At 38.7% G+C, this 23,029-nt stretch overlaps 1 protein-coding gene across 5 annotated transcripts in view; it reads left to right on the top strand.

The window, feature by feature from the left end:
- The window catches only part of RBM33 (RNA binding motif protein 33), a 135,418-nt gene that overhangs the window by 33,914 nt on the left and 78,475 nt on the right, over positions 1 to 23,029 (top strand). For all 5 annotated transcript variants that reach the window (XM_030932067.1, XM_030932068.1, XM_030932069.1 and 2 more), the window contains exons 4-6: positions 1,438 to 1,514; positions 3,401 to 3,719; positions 18,894 to 19,065. In XM_030932067.1, the coding sequence (XP_030787927.1) occupies positions 1,438 to 1,514; positions 3,401 to 3,719; positions 18,894 to 19,065 (568 nt within the window). The remainder of the gene's footprint in view (positions 1 to 1,437; positions 1,515 to 3,400; positions 3,720 to 18,893; positions 19,066 to 23,029) is intronic.

The following is a 23,029-nucleotide window of genomic DNA, read 5'->3' on the forward strand; positions in this document are numbered from 1 at the left end:
AATGGAAATGTCATTTTCTTTTCTTTTCTTTTTTTTTGAGATGGAGTTTCATTCTTGTTGCCCAGGCTGGAGTGCAGTGACTCACTGCAACCTCCACTTTCCGGTTTCACACAATTCTCCTGCCTCAGCCTCCCGAGTAGCTGGGACTACAGGGGCGCCTCACCACGCTCGGCTAATTTTTTGTACGTTTAGTAGAGTCAGGGTTTCACCATGTTGGCCAGGTTGGTCTCGAACTCCTGACTTCGAGTGATCCACCTGCCTTGGCCTCCCAAAGTGTTGAGATTACAGGCGTGAGCCATTGCGTCCAGCCAGAAACTTCATTTAAGCAGTCTGTTTTGTTATCAGTTAAGCAGTCTGTTTTGTTATCACGCATATCTGTTCTCCCTTCTGCAGATAAACTGAGTATGTGGCCTGTGTTATTTTATTTTTATTTTATTGTGGTGTCAGTGATTAGGTTGAGTCCCATGCGACTAAGAAGTACTAGTAAGATTAATTATTTTTGACTATCAGAAATACTGTAATAAAGTATACAGATAAGTTTTTATTAGGTGTAACTACCAGAAAAAGACTGCTTGTTTGTTCACCTTTAAGTAGAAAACCAAGTTGATTTTTCTCTCTTTACTTTTTAAGAATGAATATGTGTGTATGACAGTGTGTGTGTGTGTGGCTTTGACTGTCTTTTGTGAAGGGAGTAGTAATTTATATATACCATTTATTACATATAAGTAATTTTAAAAAGGGAAGAAAGTGTGAAGTAGTGTGAATAAGTAGTGTGTGAAAGTGTGAATAACACCCCCTGAAACCTATTCTAAGATGCTCAAATACATATAACATAACAAAACCTGGAACTCTTGACAGAATAGCTAGGCTCTCTACGCTTATAGGTAGGAGTGCCATCAAGAACAGGAGTGGGGAACTGAGCTGCTAACATTTATTTTCGTATGTGATCTGTATTGGAAAAACCAAAGTTTTATTATAATCTCTTATTTCAATTTAGTGATTCAGTTATTTAAAATCTTATTTCTAAAATTACACTTTTTATGTTGTTTAAAAAATCTTTAGGTTTTGGATATTAGCATTAAATTTAGTAGTACCTTAAGGATATCTTACTTTTTTGTGTATTATAAGAAGATATTATTTGTTTGTAAGCCTCCACCAATGAACTTCTTACCTTTTCTCTTTTGTGTGAGAATAAATGTGATCATTATACTTGCTGTTTTTACATTTAATTTGCCTGGGCACTTGAAGCTGAGCCCAGGAGGGATCCACATGCCTTGTGTGGGATCTCTTGATTGTCCTCTGGTGACCACAAAGCCTTCTGGGTGGCAAACGTTTTAATATAAGGCTAGAAACAATTCAGTCAATGTAATTTTGTACTTTGTAACAAGTCTTTTTATAGAAGTGGCACACATTAATTATATTTCTTATTTTAATTAGAATCAGTCGGATTTGTCAGATGAAGAGCTAAATGATGATCTTTTGCAGAGTGATAATGAAGACGAAGAAAATTTCAGGTACTCAGTATTACCTCATTATAAATGTTCTTTATTTAACTAGGTTGATAGGAACTGTTACTTATAATTATAATGGAATGTAATTGAATAATGTAGCCTTATATCTTTAACACATGATTACATTCTAAATGGAATACTAGTAATAACTGTAGAAGCCATATGGATGTTCTGTAAACAGAGCAGCTGTTTAAAATCAGTAGTTCTTGGCCAGGCATTGTAGCTCACGCCTATAATCCCAGCACTTTGCGGGGCTGAGGCGGGCAGATCACTTGAGGTCAGGAGTTCGAGACCAGCCTGGCTAACATGGTGAAACCCTGTCTCTACTAAAAATTAGCCAAGCATGGTGGCACACGCCTATAGTCCCAGCTACTCGGGAGGCTGAAGCAGGAGAATTGCTTGATCCTAAGAGGCGGAGGTTGCAGTGAGCCGAGATCGTGCCACTGCACTCCAGCCTGGGAGACAGAGTGAAACTCTGTCTCAAAAAGAAAAAATCAGTAGGTCTTTCATTTAATGATCTCTGTGAGTTCTGTTCAGTGCAGGTTATGAACATTTAGTACGGATATCTACTGCTCTTTTAAAGAATTGCTTTATTTGGGTGGAGGGCAGTGGCCTGGGACTCTTAACTCTCCTGCAGTTTGATGTTGCTGCATTTGTTTTCATTTTAGCCAGTTTATTGATACCATTTACTGAATTACTATTTTGGACACTTTGGGAGGTGATACTTTAGACTCTAGTTGACTGGTACGATGAATATCTTTCTGTTGTTGACATATAGTAAGCTATATTATACGAGGAGAGAGACACTCTGGTAGGTGGAATAATTTTTTTAATTTCATGAGGAAACATGGGGAAAATGTAGACAAGCTCTTGGTTATAAATGTAATTAGTGAATATATGCCATTTATTATTCAGCCATGGATTTGTAACAGATTTTCTAACATAAAATAATTTTTACAGGTAAAAATAAGTTTTAAATTATTCTACCAGTCAGATAAATTTCCCAATTCCATTGTTTGACATCATTGTTATATTTTGATCTTTTGAGTTAGATTGCCTTTTAGAAATACATCATTGAAGTTTTTTGGCCATAGTATCTTGAAGTGTAAGAGATGTATTAATTTTTTGTTAGGATTGGGTGCTGTGTGTGAACATAGATTTATCTGCACCATCTTGCGTGGGAAATGTTATCTTGTACCTTATTGTTTGTGCAACTGTTATGATTTAATAGGTGGAACATGATTTTTTTGCAGTTTCAAAACCTTTGTTATTTTACTTAGAAATTATGAACAATTTTTAAAGATATTTGTGACTAATAGAAATTTATTTATTTGAACACTGAAATGTATTTTCACACAAATTTTTAATATTTTGATTTTCTTAAACAGTTTATAATTTCTATCATAGATGTAAAAAGAAAAATTGTTCTTAAAATTCCAACTCTGATTTTCTGCTTATAGCATAATACTCCTATTTTTACTTTGAAATCTTAGCAGTTTCTATTTCATTCTGTAAATTAGAATGAAATATAGTCTATTTGATTTCAGTCTTGGACTTTTGCCAGTCAGATGTGTTTCATCTGTGGTTGATTTAATTCTTTTGGTCAAATAACCTGCCGCTGATGATAAGTAGAGGCTCTATATGCATTGCCAGTCTGTGGCCAGCTCCATATAGCACAGTTAGCTCTGCTGTATGCATTAAGGGCTTAGGGCACGGCTCTGCATAGCACTTTGAGTACTGTGGGAGTACTGTGCGTTTGTCAGTAACTGGAATAACTTTTTACCAGTCATGGTTTAAATCTTTGTAACAGCTGTTTATATAATGGTTTAGTTTTGAGCTCCTCTCTTCATTGGCTTTTTTTTTTTTTTTTTTGTATTTTTGTCCTCTAGTTCTCAGGGTGTTACCATTAGTCTGAATGCTACATCTGGCATGGTTACATCATTTGAACTGTCTGACAACACTAATGACCAATCTGGTGAACAGGAGTCTGAGTATGAACAAGAACAAGGAGAGGATGAACTGGTTTATCACAAATCTGATGGATCAGAATTGTATACTCAAGAGTACCCAGAAGAAGGACAGTATGAAGGCCACGAAGCTGAGTTGACAGAAGACCAAATAGAATATGTGGAGGAGCCAGAGGAGGAGCAACTTTACACCGATGAAGTGTTAGACATCGAAATCAATGAACCTTTAGATGAATTTACAGTGAGTCTTTTCTTCTTTGTGTGGCCAAAGATAACCTGGCTTCCCATGCATAGGCTTCTAGACTGATTTGAAATCTATTTACCTCCCTTGGGAGGGAGGGGAAATTAGACCTTATTATCACTGTCTGCCAGTTTCTTTATCTGAGCTATGACAAAGTTTGTGTTGACAGCTTGTTTGGCCAGAGGTAATGCTCCTTTGTCATTCTGGAAGGCTGCAAAGAATCGTGACCTTGAGGATTGTACCCTAAGGAAGAAAACAGCTTTGTGTTGTGGGGATACACTGTCAATTGTTAGGAGTACTTAATGCAGAGCTTTTATCCAGGCTTTAGACAAGATCTGATAAAGTCCTTCTAAGGTGAAAAGATTATTGACCTGCTAAAGACATCTTAAGGTGCTAATATTCCAGAGTGATTGATGTCCTGTTCATTCATCCTTTTTGTAGCTGAGAACTGTCTAAACCTGAATAAAGAGATTGGAGGTTAGTTTAGGAAATGTCACATATAATTCGTTATCTATAATCGGGAAGCAAGATTGTGCTGATTTTTTATTTCAGAAAGATGATTTTGGTAGGTAGTTTTTTTTTTTTCCCAAAGTTGAACCAACAAGAAAGAAAAAATGTACTGGTGTAAGATTCTCATCTTTTAATGATTCATCATCAAAAGAGATTTGTTATTTTAAAATAAACGTAACAAAATTTATGAGGGAAGGATGTGATCTCAGTAGCTGTAGTAGAATCTTAAGGGTTTTTGGGAACACCATGGGGGCCGAGTGATTGGGGCTGTTGGAATGGTGACAGAAGTATGCAAAATTGGGACCTTCAAGAGCCCATTTGCAATGGGAGTAGCTCTGCTTTTCTGTATTTACATCTTTTTTCAGAGTAAGCTTTCGTTTCAAAAAAATAGTTTAGAAGTTGCTGAATTTTGGTCATGTGTATGAGTAATTTTGAAAAGGATTGATTGTTTATGTGGAACCTTAGAATATTTAGTTCTAGTCATGATTGTATTTAGGTGTCTCAATAGTTTTCTTTTTTTTTTGAGACGGAGTCTTGCTTTGTCGCCCAGGCTGGAGTGCAGTGGCGTGATCTCCACTCACTGCAGCCTCCACCTCCTGGGTTCAAACAGTTCTTCTGCCTCAGCCTCCTGAGTAGCTGGAATTACAGGCATCCACCACCACGCCTGGCTGATTTTTGTGTTTTTAGTAGAAGTGGGGTTTTACCATGTTGACCAGGCTGATTTCGAACTCTTGACCTCACGTTATCCACCTGCCTCGGCCTCCCAAAGTGCTGGGATTACAGGCATGAGCCACGGTCCCTGATGCTCAATAGTTTTAAGATTTAATTTTTTTTGGTTAATGTTTGCTCTTCAGTAGATACAGTAATGAGAAATGTTTGTAGTTTTGGTAAATAGAATCACGTAAAAGGCATCATGGGGAACTTGTTATTTCCATAACCCTGTAATAATTTGTTCTAGTAATCCTTCGCTAGTGTAGGCACGTGCCTTCTGGTTTACTGGTGTGTTTGTATGCCCTTAACGTGAGACACTGTAATTTCAAATGCTTTTTGAAAATTAAACCAAGATCTTTTAGAATTGTGCATAGTTATTGCGTAGAGTATTTTATTCTTTCTATTACTCATCAGTAAAATAAGATGATTGGCTAAGAGTCCTGGGTTCCTACCTCCTGTAAGTTCAGCAGTCCAACAAGTCTTTACTGATGTCTAAGCACTGTGGACACAAATATTGCTAAACCGTATCATGAACATTGGCTTTGCCTGTGAACTTAGTACTAGGTGGCACAGATCATAGCGTGGAAGGTGCCTGAAGGAATGCGTGTACACAGCCACATAGAAGTCCTCTTTCACTTTGGTGTTCTTGCAGAGTTTGTTGTAAAGAGAATTTCCAAGTGAGGAATTTCCTTCTCTTGTATTCCATTGTCAAACTTGAGGTTACACATAGGCCCCAGTTGTAATAAAGTCCAACTTAATTATCCAACATCTTGTGGTCTAAGATTAAGGTTTTGAAAAGAAGAAAAGGTGGTAGTTTAATAATACTCATAGTACTTTTCCACATTAAAATGATTTTTTTTCAGAATTAAAGTCTTAAAAAAAAATACTTAGACATTCTGAAAGTGTCCTAATGTTTTCACAGAGAGTTGTAAAGTTGAAAGTTGAGCAGTAGTAGTTAAATGTCTCTCTGTGAGCAATGTCAGTTCATCTTCGTACGTGTGTTCTAGCCGTGGTCATTCTTTTCTTGTTTTATGATGATCACAATGATAACGTCTGCATGGTCTGGAATTGCCGCTTCCTTGGACAGGAGGAAATACACAGAGAATTAAATTGGGAGGTGCTCTCACCTTGCTCGGCAGTGGGAGCCTCTCTGTCTCTGTCTTCTGAGACTGTCACTGAAGCTCAGATGATTTATTCACCTGTAGACTAATGAACACATGAGCAGATTGTGTCTTTGTGTACCCCAATGGTATTTTAGTTTATTAAATGGCTTGTATGGCTGTGATTTTTGTTCTCCCTTGGGTTTGTTAATCCCCTCTTCTAAAGCCAGACTTGAACTCTGAAATGTGGATCCGTTGGAACCTCCGTGTAAAGCCACATGGAGGGGCTTTGGTGCATAACTGGGAGTAGAATCATGAAACCCCAGAATGTACAGTGGGAAGGTTTGCGGTTCCCTATGAAGAAAGGGAGGTCCAGAGATATCAATAAAGCTGGACGCACAGCTCTGCTCTTCTTTCCTGTGAATTTTGCTGGTGCTCTTCTTGGGAGAGGATTGTGATTTCATTTGAAAATGTGTGCTTTTATATTAGTAAGGAGTGTGTATTGGTTTAGTCAACAAAATATTAGAAAATTGGTGGGTGACTTCTACCTTTAAGTGCAATGTTTATTTAAGGCCTTTAAAATTAACATAGATTGAGATCTTATTGTTCTGTAAAAACAACTTCAGGTTGACATTTTATGTCAAGAGTAGCAGATTGTTGTTTACCAGTGAGAATCCAGGGGTGTGGACTGTACTCCATTGTACACTCGTTGAAGATTTGGATTAGCATCATTTATTTGGCTTTATTTGAAATCTGAATGTCCTGCTTCCAGTGATTCATGGGTAGTGATAGTTGTTATTTTGATAGGGCACTAACAGTTTTTTCTGGAAAATGACATGCATTGTGTTCAGATTGTCTTTAAAGAATTGTGGGAACTGAGGTGGTTTGTCACCTTGAATACAGCTACTTTATTTGGGGGTTCTAGATGAGACTGTCATGTACCATAAAGTAGTTGTTAAATTTCTATAGGTTGTTTACTCTTTGAGGTTGTCTGCCTTGGAACCATTTTACTGTTCATTTTTTAGCAAGTAGCCTGGGACCCTGGGATGTCCACCCCCACTGAGTAGGGTCAGATGTTGTCGCTTGTTGCAATACCAGAAGCCCTTCTTTCTTCTCCGCAGTTGTGGTCGTCTCCAGCCAGCTTGCCTGCTTTCTTCCATCTACCCAGAAGGGATGCTTGCTTGCTTATACACCCCTTAAGTTGCATACAAAACCTGGAATCTTCCTCTCATTTGGGAAGGAGGCCTAATGCAGAAACGTACTAAATATGATTTTTAAAAAGCTCCTCTGTTTAATTGCTGACGCTTTTGTTGTCTTACATTGCCACAAAAATAGAGTTGGGCATGATTTCAGCCCCCTCCTGCTGCTGAGCTCCTCTGTGAGAGCACACACACTGTGTCTTTAGGTGGCTCTTCCGTGCTGTTGATTTGCAGAGGAGCTGTGTGACAGAGCACTTGGAGTTTGAAGCAGAAGCCCACGGCACTCGCTCTGGTGGCTGGGCCAGCATGATACGCTTTGTTTGCGTTAACACGCAGAGGAGCTTCCCCTCTGTTTCTGGGCCTCGTGCTTTGTGTTCAGTCGGCTAATCACCATAGTAAAACTTTCTACAATTATTAAGCATGAATCATAAAGACGAAGAGTGCGTAAAAAACCACCCCGAAGCTGTATGAGAAAAACTTGTTTTCTCTTTAATGGCTGTTAGGATGAAGAATACTTGCAGCCTTGTGGTGGGCAACAAGGGCTGCGAGAGCAGGAAGACTGTGTGGCTGAAGATGAATTAGATGAGATTACTGATGCCCAGGTTGCTCCTGCAACTGAAGAGGTATTTGTTCATCTTTTAAAAAGAGTCAAAAAGTTTGCTGTTTTTCCCCCTGGACTTAAAATGAGCATCTTTTTAGCATTAGTGAAAGTCGATACATACCTTTGAACTGTGAGTGTATAGTGAAAAACCTGATCTTTGTAGGCTCCTTGGGAAGTGAGTTCTGGTGTGCTGTGATTTCCGCATAGTGTGTGCCCTGTAAGTGTTAGAGTGTTGTAAATGTTTTGTGGGGATGTGGGTGGAAATCTTTCAGAAATGTGACGTATATGTTAGCGCTTTGAAAGCAGTGCTGTAATTCTTTTTAATTAGTCAATAACAGTTAATTTGGACCATTATACAACAAATACTGCCAGGTTTCTGTAATTAGGTGCATTTTTAGTGTTGAAGAAGTAAGGATGACGAAGCTTGATTGCTGCTTTCAAGGAAATTGGGTTCTAATGTAGGGGAGAAAAAAGACGTGTAAATGCCTGTGATGTGAAAACAAAAAAAGTAAAACCACCTAAGAGAGGCTCAGAGACAGTGCTAGGAGTTCACCGAGGAAAACCCTGGGGAGAGAGGTTCAGGGTCCACGAGGCTTTATGGCAGAGGTGAACCTCTGAACTCTGAGGTAGGTCTTGAAAGGTAGATGCCATTTGTACGGAGAGGTGGGGTGAGGCGTAGAGTTCAATGGTTGCTGTTCTCTTACCCCAGAACTAGCTCCTGTGGGCCAGACGTGCAAGCCACAAGTCATTCTTCAGCCTGAGAACTTCACAAGAGTGTTTCTTAACACTGTTTTCATCTTTTGTCAAGAGGCCATGAAAACTGATACTTACTGGCTTAGGCCATTTACTTTAGATGTTGTTTCAAGGATTTAGACACTCAGCCCAGAAAACATTTTCTTTACCCCTTTCCCCCTAATATAAATAATACTATGACAGTCTATGAATGTGCATGCTGTGCACATTACAAAACAGAAGCACTTCCTGCCCATACCCTTTCTCCCCCTCCACCAAACTAAATTTGATATTGTGTGTGTGTGCTTTCCTCTCTTTCTCGCTCGCTATTTGAAATAATTTGAAACTTAGAGAAAGGACAGAATAATACAAAGAACTCTTTACCCAGATTCTCCAGTTGTAGAAGAATGTCCAAGGAGCTAAGACAAAGCTAAAGAAGATGTTAAAAGCACACAGAGAGTAGAGGTTAGGTGTGTCTTGTTCATCACTGAATTCTGTAGCACTGTCTTTATTACAAAGCTGGCACCAGCCTAGGTTAAACCCGAAAAGGGGTAATTCAGGCAGAAGACATCTGAGAAGAATCTAAGTAGCCAGTAAAGGAGAGAGAATTAGAAGACTGTGTGGAGATCATTCCCCGTGGTAAATAGTTGAGAGAGAAACCAAGGACTTCGGTGCCTTTTAATTTCATGTCCTTTTTGTTTGTGGTATTTTGAAGTTGGAAATCTAATTTTGTTGTTCGTTTTTCCTTGTAATTTATTTTAGTTTTTAGATAACAATATTTTGTTTATTCTTCCCTGATACTCTATAGCATATCTTAAAATAGGGAAAGGTTTTGTAGATTTCAGTTTTCAAAAGATGGTTACGTAAACTTTTATGGTAAGGCAGTTAAAGAATAAGAATCTTAACAAGTACTATCATTGCCTGGGTGCCTTCTGGAAGTACCTTCTAGTTTTAGGTGTTTTTAACTTCAATTCCTGGACTGTACTCATTAAAATATTAAAACAAAAGATGACTATTATAAAAAATGGTGACCCGGCTGGGTGCTGTGTCTTACGCCTGTAATCCCAGCACTTTGGGAGGCCTAGGTGGTCGGGTCAGTTGAGCTCAGGAGACCAACATCCATGTCTACCAAAAGTACAAAAAATTAGCCAGGTGTGGTGGCACCTGTGGTCCCAGCTACTCAGGAGGCTGGGGTTGGAGGATCACTTGAGCCCAGGAGGCAGAGGTTGCAGTGAGCTGTGGTTGCGCCACTGCTTTCCAGTTTGGGTGACAGAGTGAGTCCCTGTGTCCAAAAAAAAAAAGGTGATTTTTTTTCCTTTGATTTTCAGTGTCTCTTGTGTGGCGGAGGAGGGAGAAAAAGAAGGACAAATAATTCAGGACTTGAATAAGCAAATGAACAATGAGTGTATGAAGACATGTTCAATAAAAATTAAAAGAAAATGGAGAATTTTAATCTAATATTGACAGACCTCAGAATTATTGATCAGATGTAATCTGATTCACTTGAGAGAGTGTTTTGGAAACATTGTCAGGAGACAGTTTTCTGAGGGGCCTTCGCTTAGCTGCAGATTTTGTGAGCAAAGTGAACAAATCACTGCCTATCCTTTGTTCCAGAATACCTTTTGGAGGATTCTGGTGTATCTGACAGCTCCAGATGCAGTGTCTTCCTCTGGAGTAAGGGCAGGCTTGCTTCCTGCCCATTGTGACACATTCAGGGTTTCCTGTGCAGTGAGGTCCCTCCTGTAACACGACCTCCTATGTGTGCAGGGTCAACTGGCTCTCTTCACGTGGCCCAGTTGGGAGTGGGGCCTCTTGGAGCTGGTGCAGAATGCTACTGCTAGTGATACAAATAACATTCTCCTAGTCTCCTTATTTCTGACGAAGAGTCTTAGCCTTCTTACAGCTTCCATGAAATGGTGGCCAGCTAACTTGTTAGCTTGCAAGTAGAGTAAAATCTTACACTCTTCATTGTTCTTGACAGTATTAAAAGCTTTAAAGCTCTTGTCCTTGGACTCATCAGTTCCACCTTAGCAAATTTATCCAAAAGAATTAATCTGTGTTCAAAGGTATATGTATCAAGTATTTGTTAGCAGCATTGAAAATAAATGGAACCAGTGTATAGAAGACCAAATCACAGTCTAACCTTAAAGTGGAATGCAATATACCAAGTGTTGTCTTAGTTCTGTTTGGCTTGGAAAGGTGCTCATGATGCATTAAGTGTAAAGAGCAAGATGATAAAATTCTTCCCTTCCGCTCCCCCTGTAACTGCAGATCTAAATATGTGTGTGTAATTCTCAAAAAAATAAGTCTATGTAGTTACAGATGGAAATGGTAATAATGATTACTGCTAAATGTTGGAATTATTTAGCCTTTGTATTCCGGTATTTTCTGATTTAAAATGTTTTTTACTATAAGCAAAATAACTTCTATAAGTAAAGAAATATTCTTTTTCCTTTTAAAATATGAAGAGACAGGGCAACACAAGGTGGTTAAAATGCCAACCCTTGAATTTGGAAGGCAAAGAGCTAGAAGTTGCATTTGCTTCACTCTTGTGATTATTATTATTATTATTTTTTTTTTGCTGTTAACACTCTCACGTGAAACATCCTAAGGGTTGTTTTCAGTATGAATCTTTCTAGCAGAAAGAGCTCATCCATATTATTTTATCTTTTTTATACCAATTGCTAGATGTATTATATACTTTTTACTTTTAAACTGTGTATCTCATAATTTAAATTTACCGTTGAAAAATGTTTTTAAAACGTATTCATATATTTACTTTTTTATCCTTTCCTTGATGGTTTTAGTTTACTTTGTTTATGTTGCTTGCTTTTGTGATGAGGGCAGGTTCTTTGTAATGCTCTTGATCTTAGGACTTTCAGTAGTCCTTCCTGGAGGCTGGTGATGTGCTGGTCTTTTACACTAGCAATAAATACTTTGGTCTTTTTTTTTTTTTCTGCTGCATTGTGGAATATTAGTCAATGAGATAATTATTGGGAACTCATGTACATAATACTGTTTTAAGTGCTGAGAATTAGAAGTTGCTAGTATTTCAACTTTTGTAGGATTTGGTTTTGGCGGGCTTGTGATCTATCTTTTTTAGAAGTCTAAATAAACTGTATAGTCCTCAGGGAGGAGCACCATTTTTAATGGGCCACATACCCCTCTGTTTTGGTGTCTTCCTAGTCCCTGGACTCCTTTTCCTAAACCTCTGTGTGTTGCTGAGCATCCCGCTGTTGCTGAGCAGCCCGCTGTGCGCTGTGCCCCACCAGTGTTGCAGCACGCCTGGCTCTGCATTGCTTCAGACCGGCAGAAAGTGTGTTGCAGTTTTCCACATGACTTCATTCTTGGAGCTCTGTGAAGGTCTATATTAGAATCTTAATTATAGAACTTAAGAGCAATTAATTAATTTTAATTGAAAAGCCTATTTTAGGTGACTCCTTTTATTTAACTGATGTTCTTGCTTGGTTCATATAGAGAAATCACTATATTTGAAACAAGTTAGATCTAATTATAAAGACTAAATATCAATCCTTTTTAGTTATGCGGCCACATTAGTGCCAATTATGCCATTGTCTTCTAACATAGTTATTTAAAAAGACTTGCCATTTTCAAATTGTTTTGGCATGTGTAAAGGAAGAAATGGGAGAAGCTTTAAAAACATCTTTGCACCATTTAAAATACTTGTGAAATGGTGATAATGTTTACATTTAGAGATAAGCATAGATGTCAAGTGTACAGTAAGTTTTGATACATGTATACATCCAAGTTACTATCCCTTGGTTGAGAAGGAACAGTTCCATTACGCAGAATGTTTTTGTCTGTTCAGTCCTGACTCCTCGAGTAAAGCTTTTCTTATTTCTCTACCTAGACTGGCATTTCCCAGTCTGGAACATCACCTAAATGTAGTCATCTAGTGTGTGTGTTCCTGTGTCTTGCTTCTGTTCCTCAACATGTTTTTGAGATTCATCCAAGTAGTTGTGTGTATTAATAATTTATTCCATTTTATGGATGTACCCCATTTGTTCATTCTCCCAGTGATAGACATTTGAGTTGTTTCCAGTTTTTTTGTTATTATGAATAAAGCTACTAAAAGGATCTTATTATCCATATTATCCATCTTTTTGTGGATGTGTCTTTTTGTTTCTCTTGGTTATTAACAAGTAGTGGAATTGCTGAGACAGTCTAGAGGTATGTTTACTTTTATAACAAACCGCCATTGGTTTTCCAAAGTGGCTGTACCATTTGGCACTCCCATCAGTAATGTGGAGGAGTCCCCATTGTTCCTCATCATTTGATGTTGCCAGTCTCTTGATGTAATCCTTCTAGTGGGTGTGTCATCGTGGTTTTGGTTTGCATTTATCTGACCTCTAATGATGTTGAGCACCATTCCATGAGTGATTGACTTTTGTATATGTTCTTTGCTTCTAGTTTTAGTCTCTCACTCAAAAAAAAAGTGGGTTGTCTTTTTTTTTCTATATATGCTGTATATAGCCCGTATATTTTTCATAGAGAAGATATGCTGTCTATACATATATTTTCTACATACACAATATATCTTTTAGGGAGAATATGTATGCATACATACTGCATATATTCTAGATAGATAGTTGTCTGTATATTCTGGATATCATTACATTGGCAGATAATTACATATTACATATTCGTACTATAAATATTTTCTCTGAGCTTGTGGCTTGTGTTTCCATTTTCTTTTTTTCTTTGAAATGGAGTCTCGCTCTGTCACCCAGGCTGGAGTGCAGTGGCATGATCTCGGCTCACTGCAACCTCTGCCTCCTGGGTTCAAGCAATTCTCTTCCCTCAGTCTCCCGAGTAGCTGAGATTACAGGCACGTACCACCACACCTGGCTAATTTTTTATATTTTTGGTAGAGACGAGGTCTCACCATGTTGGCCAGGCTGGTCTTGAACTCCTGACCTCAAGTGATCTGCCCGCCTCGACCTCCCAAAGTCCTGGGATTACAGGTGTGAGCTGTGACACCTGGCCTCATTTTCTTAAATATGTCTTTTCATGAGCAGAAAATTTTAATTTTGATGAAGTACAAAGAATTTTGTGACCTAAGAAATCTTTGTTTACTCCAGAGTTATTATCTTGTTTTCTTTGGGACACTTTACAGTATAATTTTAGTTAAGATTATGATCTTTCTCAACGTGTGTGTGTGTGTGTGTGTGTGTCTGTGTGTGTGTGTGTGTGTGTGTGTCTGTGTGTCTGTGTCTGGGTGTGTCTCTGTGGTATGAGATTCCGTTTTTTCCATGCGTTTTTCTGATTGTTCACAACTATTTGTTGTAATTTCTTTCCTTTCCCTTTGGAGTGCCACAGTGCTTGTCCTGACAACAAAATTAGGTTTTAGTCTCTTTCTGTTCTGTCGTTGTTGTATCCTTATTACCAGTACTATACAGTCTCGATTACTGTAACATGAAAGCACATGGTGTCAATCCACTAATTTTATTCTTCCTTTAATTATTTTGGCTATTGATGGTCCTTTGAATTTCTGTATAAATTGTGGAATGGACTTGTGAATAGCTACTTAAAAGTCTGGTTAGGATTTTGATAGAGAATGGATAGTGTTTTTAAATCAAATTGGGAAAAACTAACATCTTAATAATCATTTTGCCTGTTAATAACGACAGTTTCAAAATTCTTCCTTCTCAATCTGTCCATTTCTTTCTTTCTTTTGTATCATTGACCTCTGGTACTGTGTGAATAGAAACATTCAGGACAGACATTCTTGCCTGTTCCTGATGTTAGGGGGAAAATGTTTATTTCATCATTAAGTATGTTAGCTGTACATTTTTATATCAGATTGAAGAAGTTCTTTTCTATTTTGAGTTTGCTGGGATTTTGTTAAAAATCAGAAATGGGTATTGAATTTTGTTGATGCTTTTTTCCCCCCATCTATTGAGATAATTATATGGCTTTTATTATTGTAAATTAAATTAACAAAAAAATGATGAACCATGTTCCAGATTTTATTTCCATTTGACTAGTTTTTCTCTTTATGGCCTCTCACTGGTCTAGGACCCAAGCCACGTACCCCATTGTTGTCTCTCCATTCCCCTTTGTTGGGCGACAGTTTCTTAGTGTTTCTGCGTATTTCATGACTGTGACAGCCTTAGCAAGTGCTGGCTGAGTATCCTGTACGGTGTCTCCCAATCTCGGTTTGTTTGACGCTGTTTTCATAATTAACCTGAGGTTGTGGATTTTGGAAAGAACACCATGGAACCCTTGTACCACTGGGCACGTGACATCCACAGCATCCCTGGCAGCGCCCACCCTGGTCATTTGGGTCAGTGTCTGCCAGTTTTCTTCATTGTAATGTTGCGTTCTCTTTCCTTATTCGGTTCTTTGGAAACAAGTCACTAAGTCTAGGCTACCTTAAGGGGATGGGGTTGTGGGGAGAGGGGAGGAAAGGAACTTAAGCCCCACCTCCTGGAGAAGGAGGAGGAGGAGGAGGATCTCCATAGATTTGGAATTCTTCAGGTAAGATTTGACTGATTTTGAATGTTAAATCAACCTCATGTTTCTGGATAAACCCCACTTGGTTGTGATGTATTATCCTTTTTATATTTGGTGAGTTCCGTGTACTTTTACTTTTAAAAAGGATTTTGTTTCTGTATTAATGAGGGACATTGGTCTGTAATTCTTTTTCTTCTAATTTTTGCACAGTTTGCTCAGTCTTTCCAACCCATAAATTTTCACTGTTGGTAGAATGACTTTCATTTTTATTTGGTGATGTGTCAGTTATTCTATCAATAAGCATTAAAAACTGAACTTTTTGTAAGCAATGTTTTCTCTCTCTCTCTCTCTCTATATATATGTATTTTTACATTTGTGTATGTGTGTGTTTCAGAGAATTACTGATTGTTTCTGTTTAGATTTTGGGATAGAATATTCAATTTTCTTTCAAAACACTGAGATCCTAGTTTCATTTTGGAATTAACTGGAGAACTTCAAAATATATACAAGTCTGAGTATCGTTCCCTCTTTGCTTTTCCAGTTCTTTCTCCATTTATGAAATAAAGCCTACGTGGGCCTCTCTGTTTTTTAAGTCCTTTGATGGTGATTTTCATATGCACTCTGTATTAAGAATTAAAAATAAATCTTTGAGGTTTTCACAATAAATCAGTAACTAAAAATCAAACCTTGACTATTTTTTGGCAGTGTCTATAGTGAAATGAAAGATTTACATGCACGTTTAAATGTTAACACAACATAATCTTAGGATAGTTTGATTTTTATATTGTAGTCCCACACTACCCATCAGTGGAATGTAGCTTGTCAGTGGCTTGCTAGGTAATACTTGTTAAAAAATTACATAGAAGGCCAGGCGGAGTGGCTCACGCTGTAATCCCAGCACTTTGGGAGGCCTAGGTGGGCAGATCACGAGGTCAGGATTTCGAGACCAGCGTGACCAACATGGTGAAACCTCGTCTCTACTGAAAATACAAAAATTAGCCAGGCTTGGTGGTGAGCGCCTGTAATCTCAGCTCCTCGGGAGGCTGAAGCAGGAGAATTGCTTGAACCCGGGAGACAGAGGTTGTAGTGAGCCAAGATCACGCCACTGCCTGGGCAACAGAGCAAGACTCCGTCTTGGGGAAAAAAAAATTATACGGAAGATCAACATTTTGGCAGACAGGTTAATTTTCTAAACCTTATGGTCAAGGGAGATGGATTTTTTTAAGCCCTGTATTTAGAATAAGAGGTGGTATTTCTTCAGTGGCTGAAGAGTTAAGCCTAGCTTAGTGAATGTCGTCAAATGGTCTGCAGTCGAGCAAGTGGTATCAGCCGTGGTTGGTGTCTGTCAGTTCAGTTTCCCTAGTCTTTGATAGAGTTGAAGGTTTAACTGAGCCCCAAGATTTGGACCAGAAGTTTGCATTCTAGGATGGTTCCATCACTCAAAAATACTCCTTGTGCTATCCTTTTGTGGCTATACCTTTCCTTCTTTCCTAACCACTGGTTACCGGTATAATTTTGTTCCTTAGAGAATATCATATAAATGGAGTCATTGCAGTATATAACCTTTTGAGGTTGACTTCTTTTACTTAGTATAATGATGTGTTTATGATGTTATCCCTGTTATATCAATAGGTCATTCCATTGTATTGCGAAGTAGCATTTTGTGGTCTGGATGTACAACAGTGTATCCATTCATTCATTGAAGGACATTTAAGTGTTTACAGTTTTAGTGATCCTGAATAGAATAAACATTTTCCTATAGGTCTGTTTGAACATAAGGTATCATTTCTCTAGGGTAAATATCTAGGAAGAAACAATTTTCTTTTTTTTTTTTTTTTTTGAGACGGAGTCTCGCTCTGTCACCCAGGCTGGAGTGCTGTGGCCGGATCTCAGCTCACTGCAAGCTCCGCCTCCCGGGTTCAGGCCATTCTCCTGTCTCAGCCTCCCGAGTAGCTGGGACTACAGGCGCCGCCACGTCGCCCGGCTAGTTTTTTTTTTTGTAGTTTTTAGTAGAGACGGGGTTTCACCGTGTTAGCCAGGATGGTCTCGATCTCCTGACCTCGTGATCCGCCCGTCTCGGCCTCCCAAAGTGCTGGGATTACAGGCTTGAGCCACCGCGCCCGGCCGGAAGAAACAATTTTCAACTCATCTTTATCCTCCTTAGATTTCTTAGATGGAGATTTGGATGCAGAATAAACTATATTAATTTCAGTGCTGTCTTGTTTTACATTACACTTGTTTGGAAAGTCTTTGAATTCTGCTTACAGTTGTTAATAGTTGAATTGAAAATGACTTTGTAGAATCTTTGCTTTGTTGGTAGTGATTTCTTTTCCTCCCTTTTGGCCTTACTACTCTATTCAGTCTGTGGACCTAAAGTGTTGGCGTCACCTGGAAGCTTGTCAGAAATGGAGAATCCCAGGCCTCACCCTGAATCTGCTGAGTCAGAATCTGCTTTTCAACATGATTGCCACTGATGACTGGGCATTGAATTGGAGAAGTGCTGCTCTAGAGCATCATGGGAGTGCAGAAGAGATGTCCTAAGGAAGCTGGCTTTGGTTCTGTTGGAAAGTGTGGTGCAGCATGTACCTTGCAGGCATCCTTCTGATTTCAAACACTCAGTAGTACAGAAATAATGGTATCAAACCAGCAAAAATCGTGAGATTTTGGTACTTTAAAATTCTGCAGTATGCTGGACGTCAGCGTACTGAGTGCAATTGTCAGGCTTACGGTGAAAGTTGTAGTTTACGGTCATCTCCTGCTGTTCAGGCATTTGTGCTCCAGAAGATCTTTTTCCACTTGGAGGATTTATAGTAGAGTTTGCGCATTTGTAGTTGGTCTTTTTACATCGAAAATACTGAAAAAGGCAAGAATATAAAATGATTGTGTCATTGGTTTGTTTTCATTTTTTTCTTGTGCATTTTCTAATAAAGTTCACTGTTACTTCTATTAAGAGAACGTATTATAAATCACGAGAATAAAGGAGCAAATATATTTTCTTCACATTGATAAGAAGTGTTTAAATTGACCTTGCTCTCTGTAGGTACTAAGAGTGGGTCACAGAGACTGATCGAGGTGAGAGGTGATTCTTTCACTAGGAACATGAGTGACACTTGGCAGTAAGAATTGTCCATAAAGAAATTACTTTTAATTTGGGCTGAGGTTAGGGAAAATTTTTGTAGGGAATACTGATATAATAAAATTTCAGATAAAAGCTGGTTTTAGTGTGAAGACATGACTAAAGAAAAAAAATTTCTCCTTTTCAATAGTCTCAGTCAAAGCTAGTGATAAATTAACTCTAGACAGTGAGAATGATGTAAGCAGGAGTGAGAAATGATGAAAAGACTTTGGAGGCTGTGTCAGTACAACAGCGGCACGTTCGGACTGCTTGTCTGTCAATGAAGGGAAGGTAGTTGGGGTCAGGAGTTATAAAATGTTAAGCCTTTAAGTTACAATAAACTCATAGAACTTTAGTGTTAGTTTAATTAATACATTGAACTTTGCTATGATCTGTGTTAAACTCAAAGCGATAAGTCCAGCAGGAATTTTTGGAATTTGTTTATTCTCTCAGAAGTGTAAGCAGCAATGATGTGTAGGACTTTGTCTGTTAATTGCAAGCAAGAATTTGACCTTTCTTTTTTTTTTTTTTTTGAACATTAACTGTTAATGTTTAAGGTTATTTTCTCCTGGAGTCAGTTGAGGATTTCATGTGGCCTTTTAACAGGACATTTTGCAGTATTTTTTACCTCGTAAATATAAATAAATATTTTAGCATTCTTTAATATTTAATTCAAAAGAATATGAACGTGCTGCCCTTCTCTTTTTGCCTTGTGTGTCTGCAATGTAGGGAGGTATGGAAACACTGGAACTTCAAAAGGACATCAAAGAAGAATCAGATGAAGAAGAAGAAGATGATGAAGAATCTGGACGATTACGTTTCAAAACTGAAAGGAAAGAAGGAACAATTATTAGGCTCTCAGATGTAACTAGAGAGAGAAGGAACATTCCAGAAACTTTGGGTAACTTTTTTGCCTGTCTCCCATCCTTCTTCACTCTCATTTCAACTTCCTCCATAGTATTGCTGTAATTAAAGTAGGCAAAGAAGGTTGACTGGATAATTGTGGCTGCCATCTGGAGAGTGGCTGGACCGTGGAGTGAGTGCTGTTATGGTACTGTAAAACTCGTTCTTTAAAATCATTGCTGTTGATGGATTTAAGATGCTTGAATAAAATGTTTAAGATAATTAAAAAAAAAATTTTTTTTTGAGTCTGTGGCCTAGAGCTGCTCTTATACATACTATGTGGTTCCTGGCTAGTCTTGAAAAGGTGGCATGGGGATGGTAGCTATGGGAATGTGTTGACACTTCCCAAGACCCTAAGGTTGTCAGGGCGAATTCTCTACAAGACTGGTTTATATTTTGTACCTTTTAGTGTCTTCATAGCTGTCTTTTTTTGTGTGTTTTCTGCGGTTCCTCTGTCTTTACTGAGACAAGCTGACTCGTTTGTAGAAATAATCGCTCTGAGCAAAGCTTGCTATGTGAAAGGTCTACTAGACAGCTGCTGATTCACAGAGACTTTTAATAGTGACCCTACCCCTCATTATACAGTGTTTTTCAATGTCCACTGCAAAGAATAAAGCAGTGATTCCAAATTTGAGTGAGCATCAGAATCTCAGAGGACTTGCTAAAACATAGATTTTGGGACCTCCTCCCAGCTTCTCTGATTGATTAAATATAGGGTAGAGCCCAAAAAAGTTGAATTTTTTTTGTTTTGTTTTTGAGACAGAGTCTCCCTGTGTTGCCTAAGCTGGAGTGTAATGGCACAATCTCGGCTCACGGCAACTTCCACCTGCCGGGTTCAAGTGTCTTCTGCCTCAGCCTCCTGAGTAGCTGGGTCTACAGGTGCGCACCACCACACCTGGCTAGTTTTTGTATTTTTAGTAGAGACGGGATTTCACTGTATTGTCCAGGCTGGTCTCAAACTCCTGACCTCATGATCCACCCGCCTTGGCCTCCCTAAGTGCTGGGATTACAGGCGTGAGCCACTGCGCCTGGCCTAGAAAGTTGTATTTCTAATGAGTTACCAAGCAATGCTGCTCCTGCACTGGTGCTTCCAGAACCACTGGGATATTGTCCTTCTGAGGAGGAGGGCAGGCGGGCAGGAGGACACAGGGGCTCTGCCTGCTGTCTGGTCTTGGTCTAGATAAGAATCAAGACTTAACTTTCATGATTACTTTTATTACTTCTTAAAACTGTTATTCATAGTCGTTTTTTGTCCAAAACATGAGCCTGTACTTTAAGTAGCAGATACGAATTCTGTAGAAGGACGCTAATCTCCAAAGATGCACAAGTTAGCAGTAGTCAACCAGTCTTACCTTAATTTACTAGGCAAGATTGTTCAGAGAGATTCTTCTAGAATCTTTGTGTTCTCTCTGTGGTCTAGTTTACTGCTACTACATCTTGTGGCCCAAGATTTCCCTAGACTTTTTTCAAGTTATGGTATGAAGTTGCCAGTTAATCTGAAGCAGATTTTTTAATATAACATCTTTAATTTCTAAGAAATAGAGTCTGGCATTGGCCTTAGATTTTTTAATATAACATCTTTAATTTCTAAGAAATAGAGTCTGGCATTGGCCTTAGGTGAAAGATGGAGCGAAGATCTTAAAACAGAAGGATGGGAATAAACAAAACATGTCAACAGGAGGAATTGGTAATATCATAGAACAGTCTTACTTGAGCAGAGACGCGTCAGTCTTGGCTTGGGATGAGATGAACAAAGGAAAGCTCTCCATACCTGGCAGTATACTAAGGAATTCTAAGGGCAACCCACAGCCACCACCTGGAAGACATAAGGCTTCCTGAACTGGGGAGGGGTGGAGGAAGAGAGGGATTAGTTATGGCTACTACTTCTTTTGTTGGGTCTTGTTATCTGGGCTGTGGCTTTGATTACATACATTTAACCATGATTACATACATTTAAACCATGATGTGTAAAAGCTTAGTCACTGAGAACTCCCCAGGTAGCTACAAGTTCTAAGACTATTAATTCACTTGCTAGACAACATTACAAATGGGGGCCTTTCCCCAACTCTGTAGTCCGCTCCCTGTGGGATGGCTGTGGATTTCATGGCTCGTCTTCCCTCTTCTGTACCACCCTGCCCTGATTTGTGGTGCCTCTCTGCCTTTCCCATCTCCCTGGTTTCATCATCTCATCCCTGTTCATTGTCCCTCCACCTACCCACTAGTAACATCCTGGTTCTGCAGTGATGGCCAGCTTGCATGTGTGCTTAGTGTCTGTTTCAGTCCTGCATCTCCTTCTCAGGACTTTTCCCTCATTTTGTTCTTTCCAAGGTCATTTACAATTTCGTGTATTTAAATAACTTGTATTAAATCTGTTTTGCTTTTTAAGGCATCTGGCAGCTTTATGTTCATGTAATCCTGGGACAAGAAGCTGGAAAGGTTGGTTTGTGGTGGGCAAGACCTCTCCTTTGAATTATGGGGGAAGAGCATGAGGTCCTTAGAGGCAGAGTAGCTATAAACGTAAACAGGTTGATTAATGACCATTCTTGTAAACAATGAAAAAAGCACTTAACTGCATTTGTGTAGAATGTGGTTGTTTGGCAAGATGATAGGGCAGGTGAAACCATAGTTAAAAGTACCCTTTTCTGTTCTGTATTACTTAAGAAAGCTTGGTGCTTGGAAACATGAGTTTCAGATAATTGTGAAGTTAGGATTTTTCCCAACACAAAGGAGGATTTTTCTGTCCATCAAAAGATTGGTTTCCTAAAACAGTGAATTCTCTTGTTACCTTCAGCACCTCCCCCCAAACAAAAGATGAATTTTACATCTGAGGAAATATATATTGAAAAAGAGATAATGCCTCAATATTTGGTAAACCAAGACATTTGAATACATTTTTACACATCAGTTTATTTGTGTGCTCCTAGAGATCAAAATCAAAAAACCTGAACAGTCTCAGGTTCTGTGTGGAAATAATTACATTTATTTGATTCTGTAAAGCTGTTTGCCTGCTCTGTAATGGGATTAAAATATCTTGCTACCAGAGTACCTGTTGTCTTATGAGATGTACTTTTTTTTTTTCCACTGATATCATTGTTAGTATTGAGAACACTTCATTCTTCAAAAGGGAGAATCAAATAATGCACTGGTATTCCCAATTTCTTACTCTAAAACTTTACATGTGAAACGAGTTCTCTTCCAATCTAGGAGGGAGTTTTGGTTACTTTTAGTCTTTTTTCACATTCACATCTCTGTGAAAAACATTCGTACATGTGACAGCCTCAGCAGTTAAGGAACAGTTTTATCCACAATTGTTGATTGGTATTTTGAATGCAGATTGGATTAGAAGTAGAATTCTGGGCTTTCATCTAGGTTAAGATCTTAATTAACTAGCTTTTTTTGCTCAATCAGGATTGTGGAAATTAAACCTTACAGAAAAAGATTTGAATGACAGTGTTCTCAGTTTTCCCAAGGATGGTACAGAACTACATACTTAGGAAATAAATTAATTCATTACACACAAAGGATGTTGTAGGGTGTAAGTGCTTAACTCCCTCCTGGAGCTCAGTTGAGCAGGGTTACAGAGCAGGCATGTGTAAGGAATGGTTCACTGTGAAAGAGCCAGTCGCCATTTCTGAAGACAGTGTCGCTGACCAGTGTCCCTCAGTTGCCAGTCCTCCAAGTTGAGAGCTGTGTCTTCGTCTGGGAGGTGGCCCTTGGATTGCCTTAGAGAGCAATGTAAGCCATAAATCAAAGACTGCATTTATTTTAGTTAGGCATTATCTGTGAGTAGGCTTCCAGATTATTTTATTCTAAGTTTCATTGGCATGTGTTACATTTTAAGTTGTTTTTTATTGCTGTAGCCTAAAGAACCTGCTTGTACACGCACAAAATATTCTCTTGAAATAATATCATTGATTTCAGAGGATCTGTGGGAAAGAGATTTCTCTGTAGTAACAAACAGT

The sequence above is a fragment of the Rhinopithecus roxellana genome, chromosome 6 (genome assembly GCF_007565055.1).
Source record: "Rhinopithecus roxellana isolate Shanxi Qingling chromosome 6, ASM756505v1, whole genome shotgun sequence".
NCBI lineage: Eukaryota > Metazoa > Chordata > Mammalia > Primates > Cercopithecidae > Rhinopithecus > Rhinopithecus roxellana.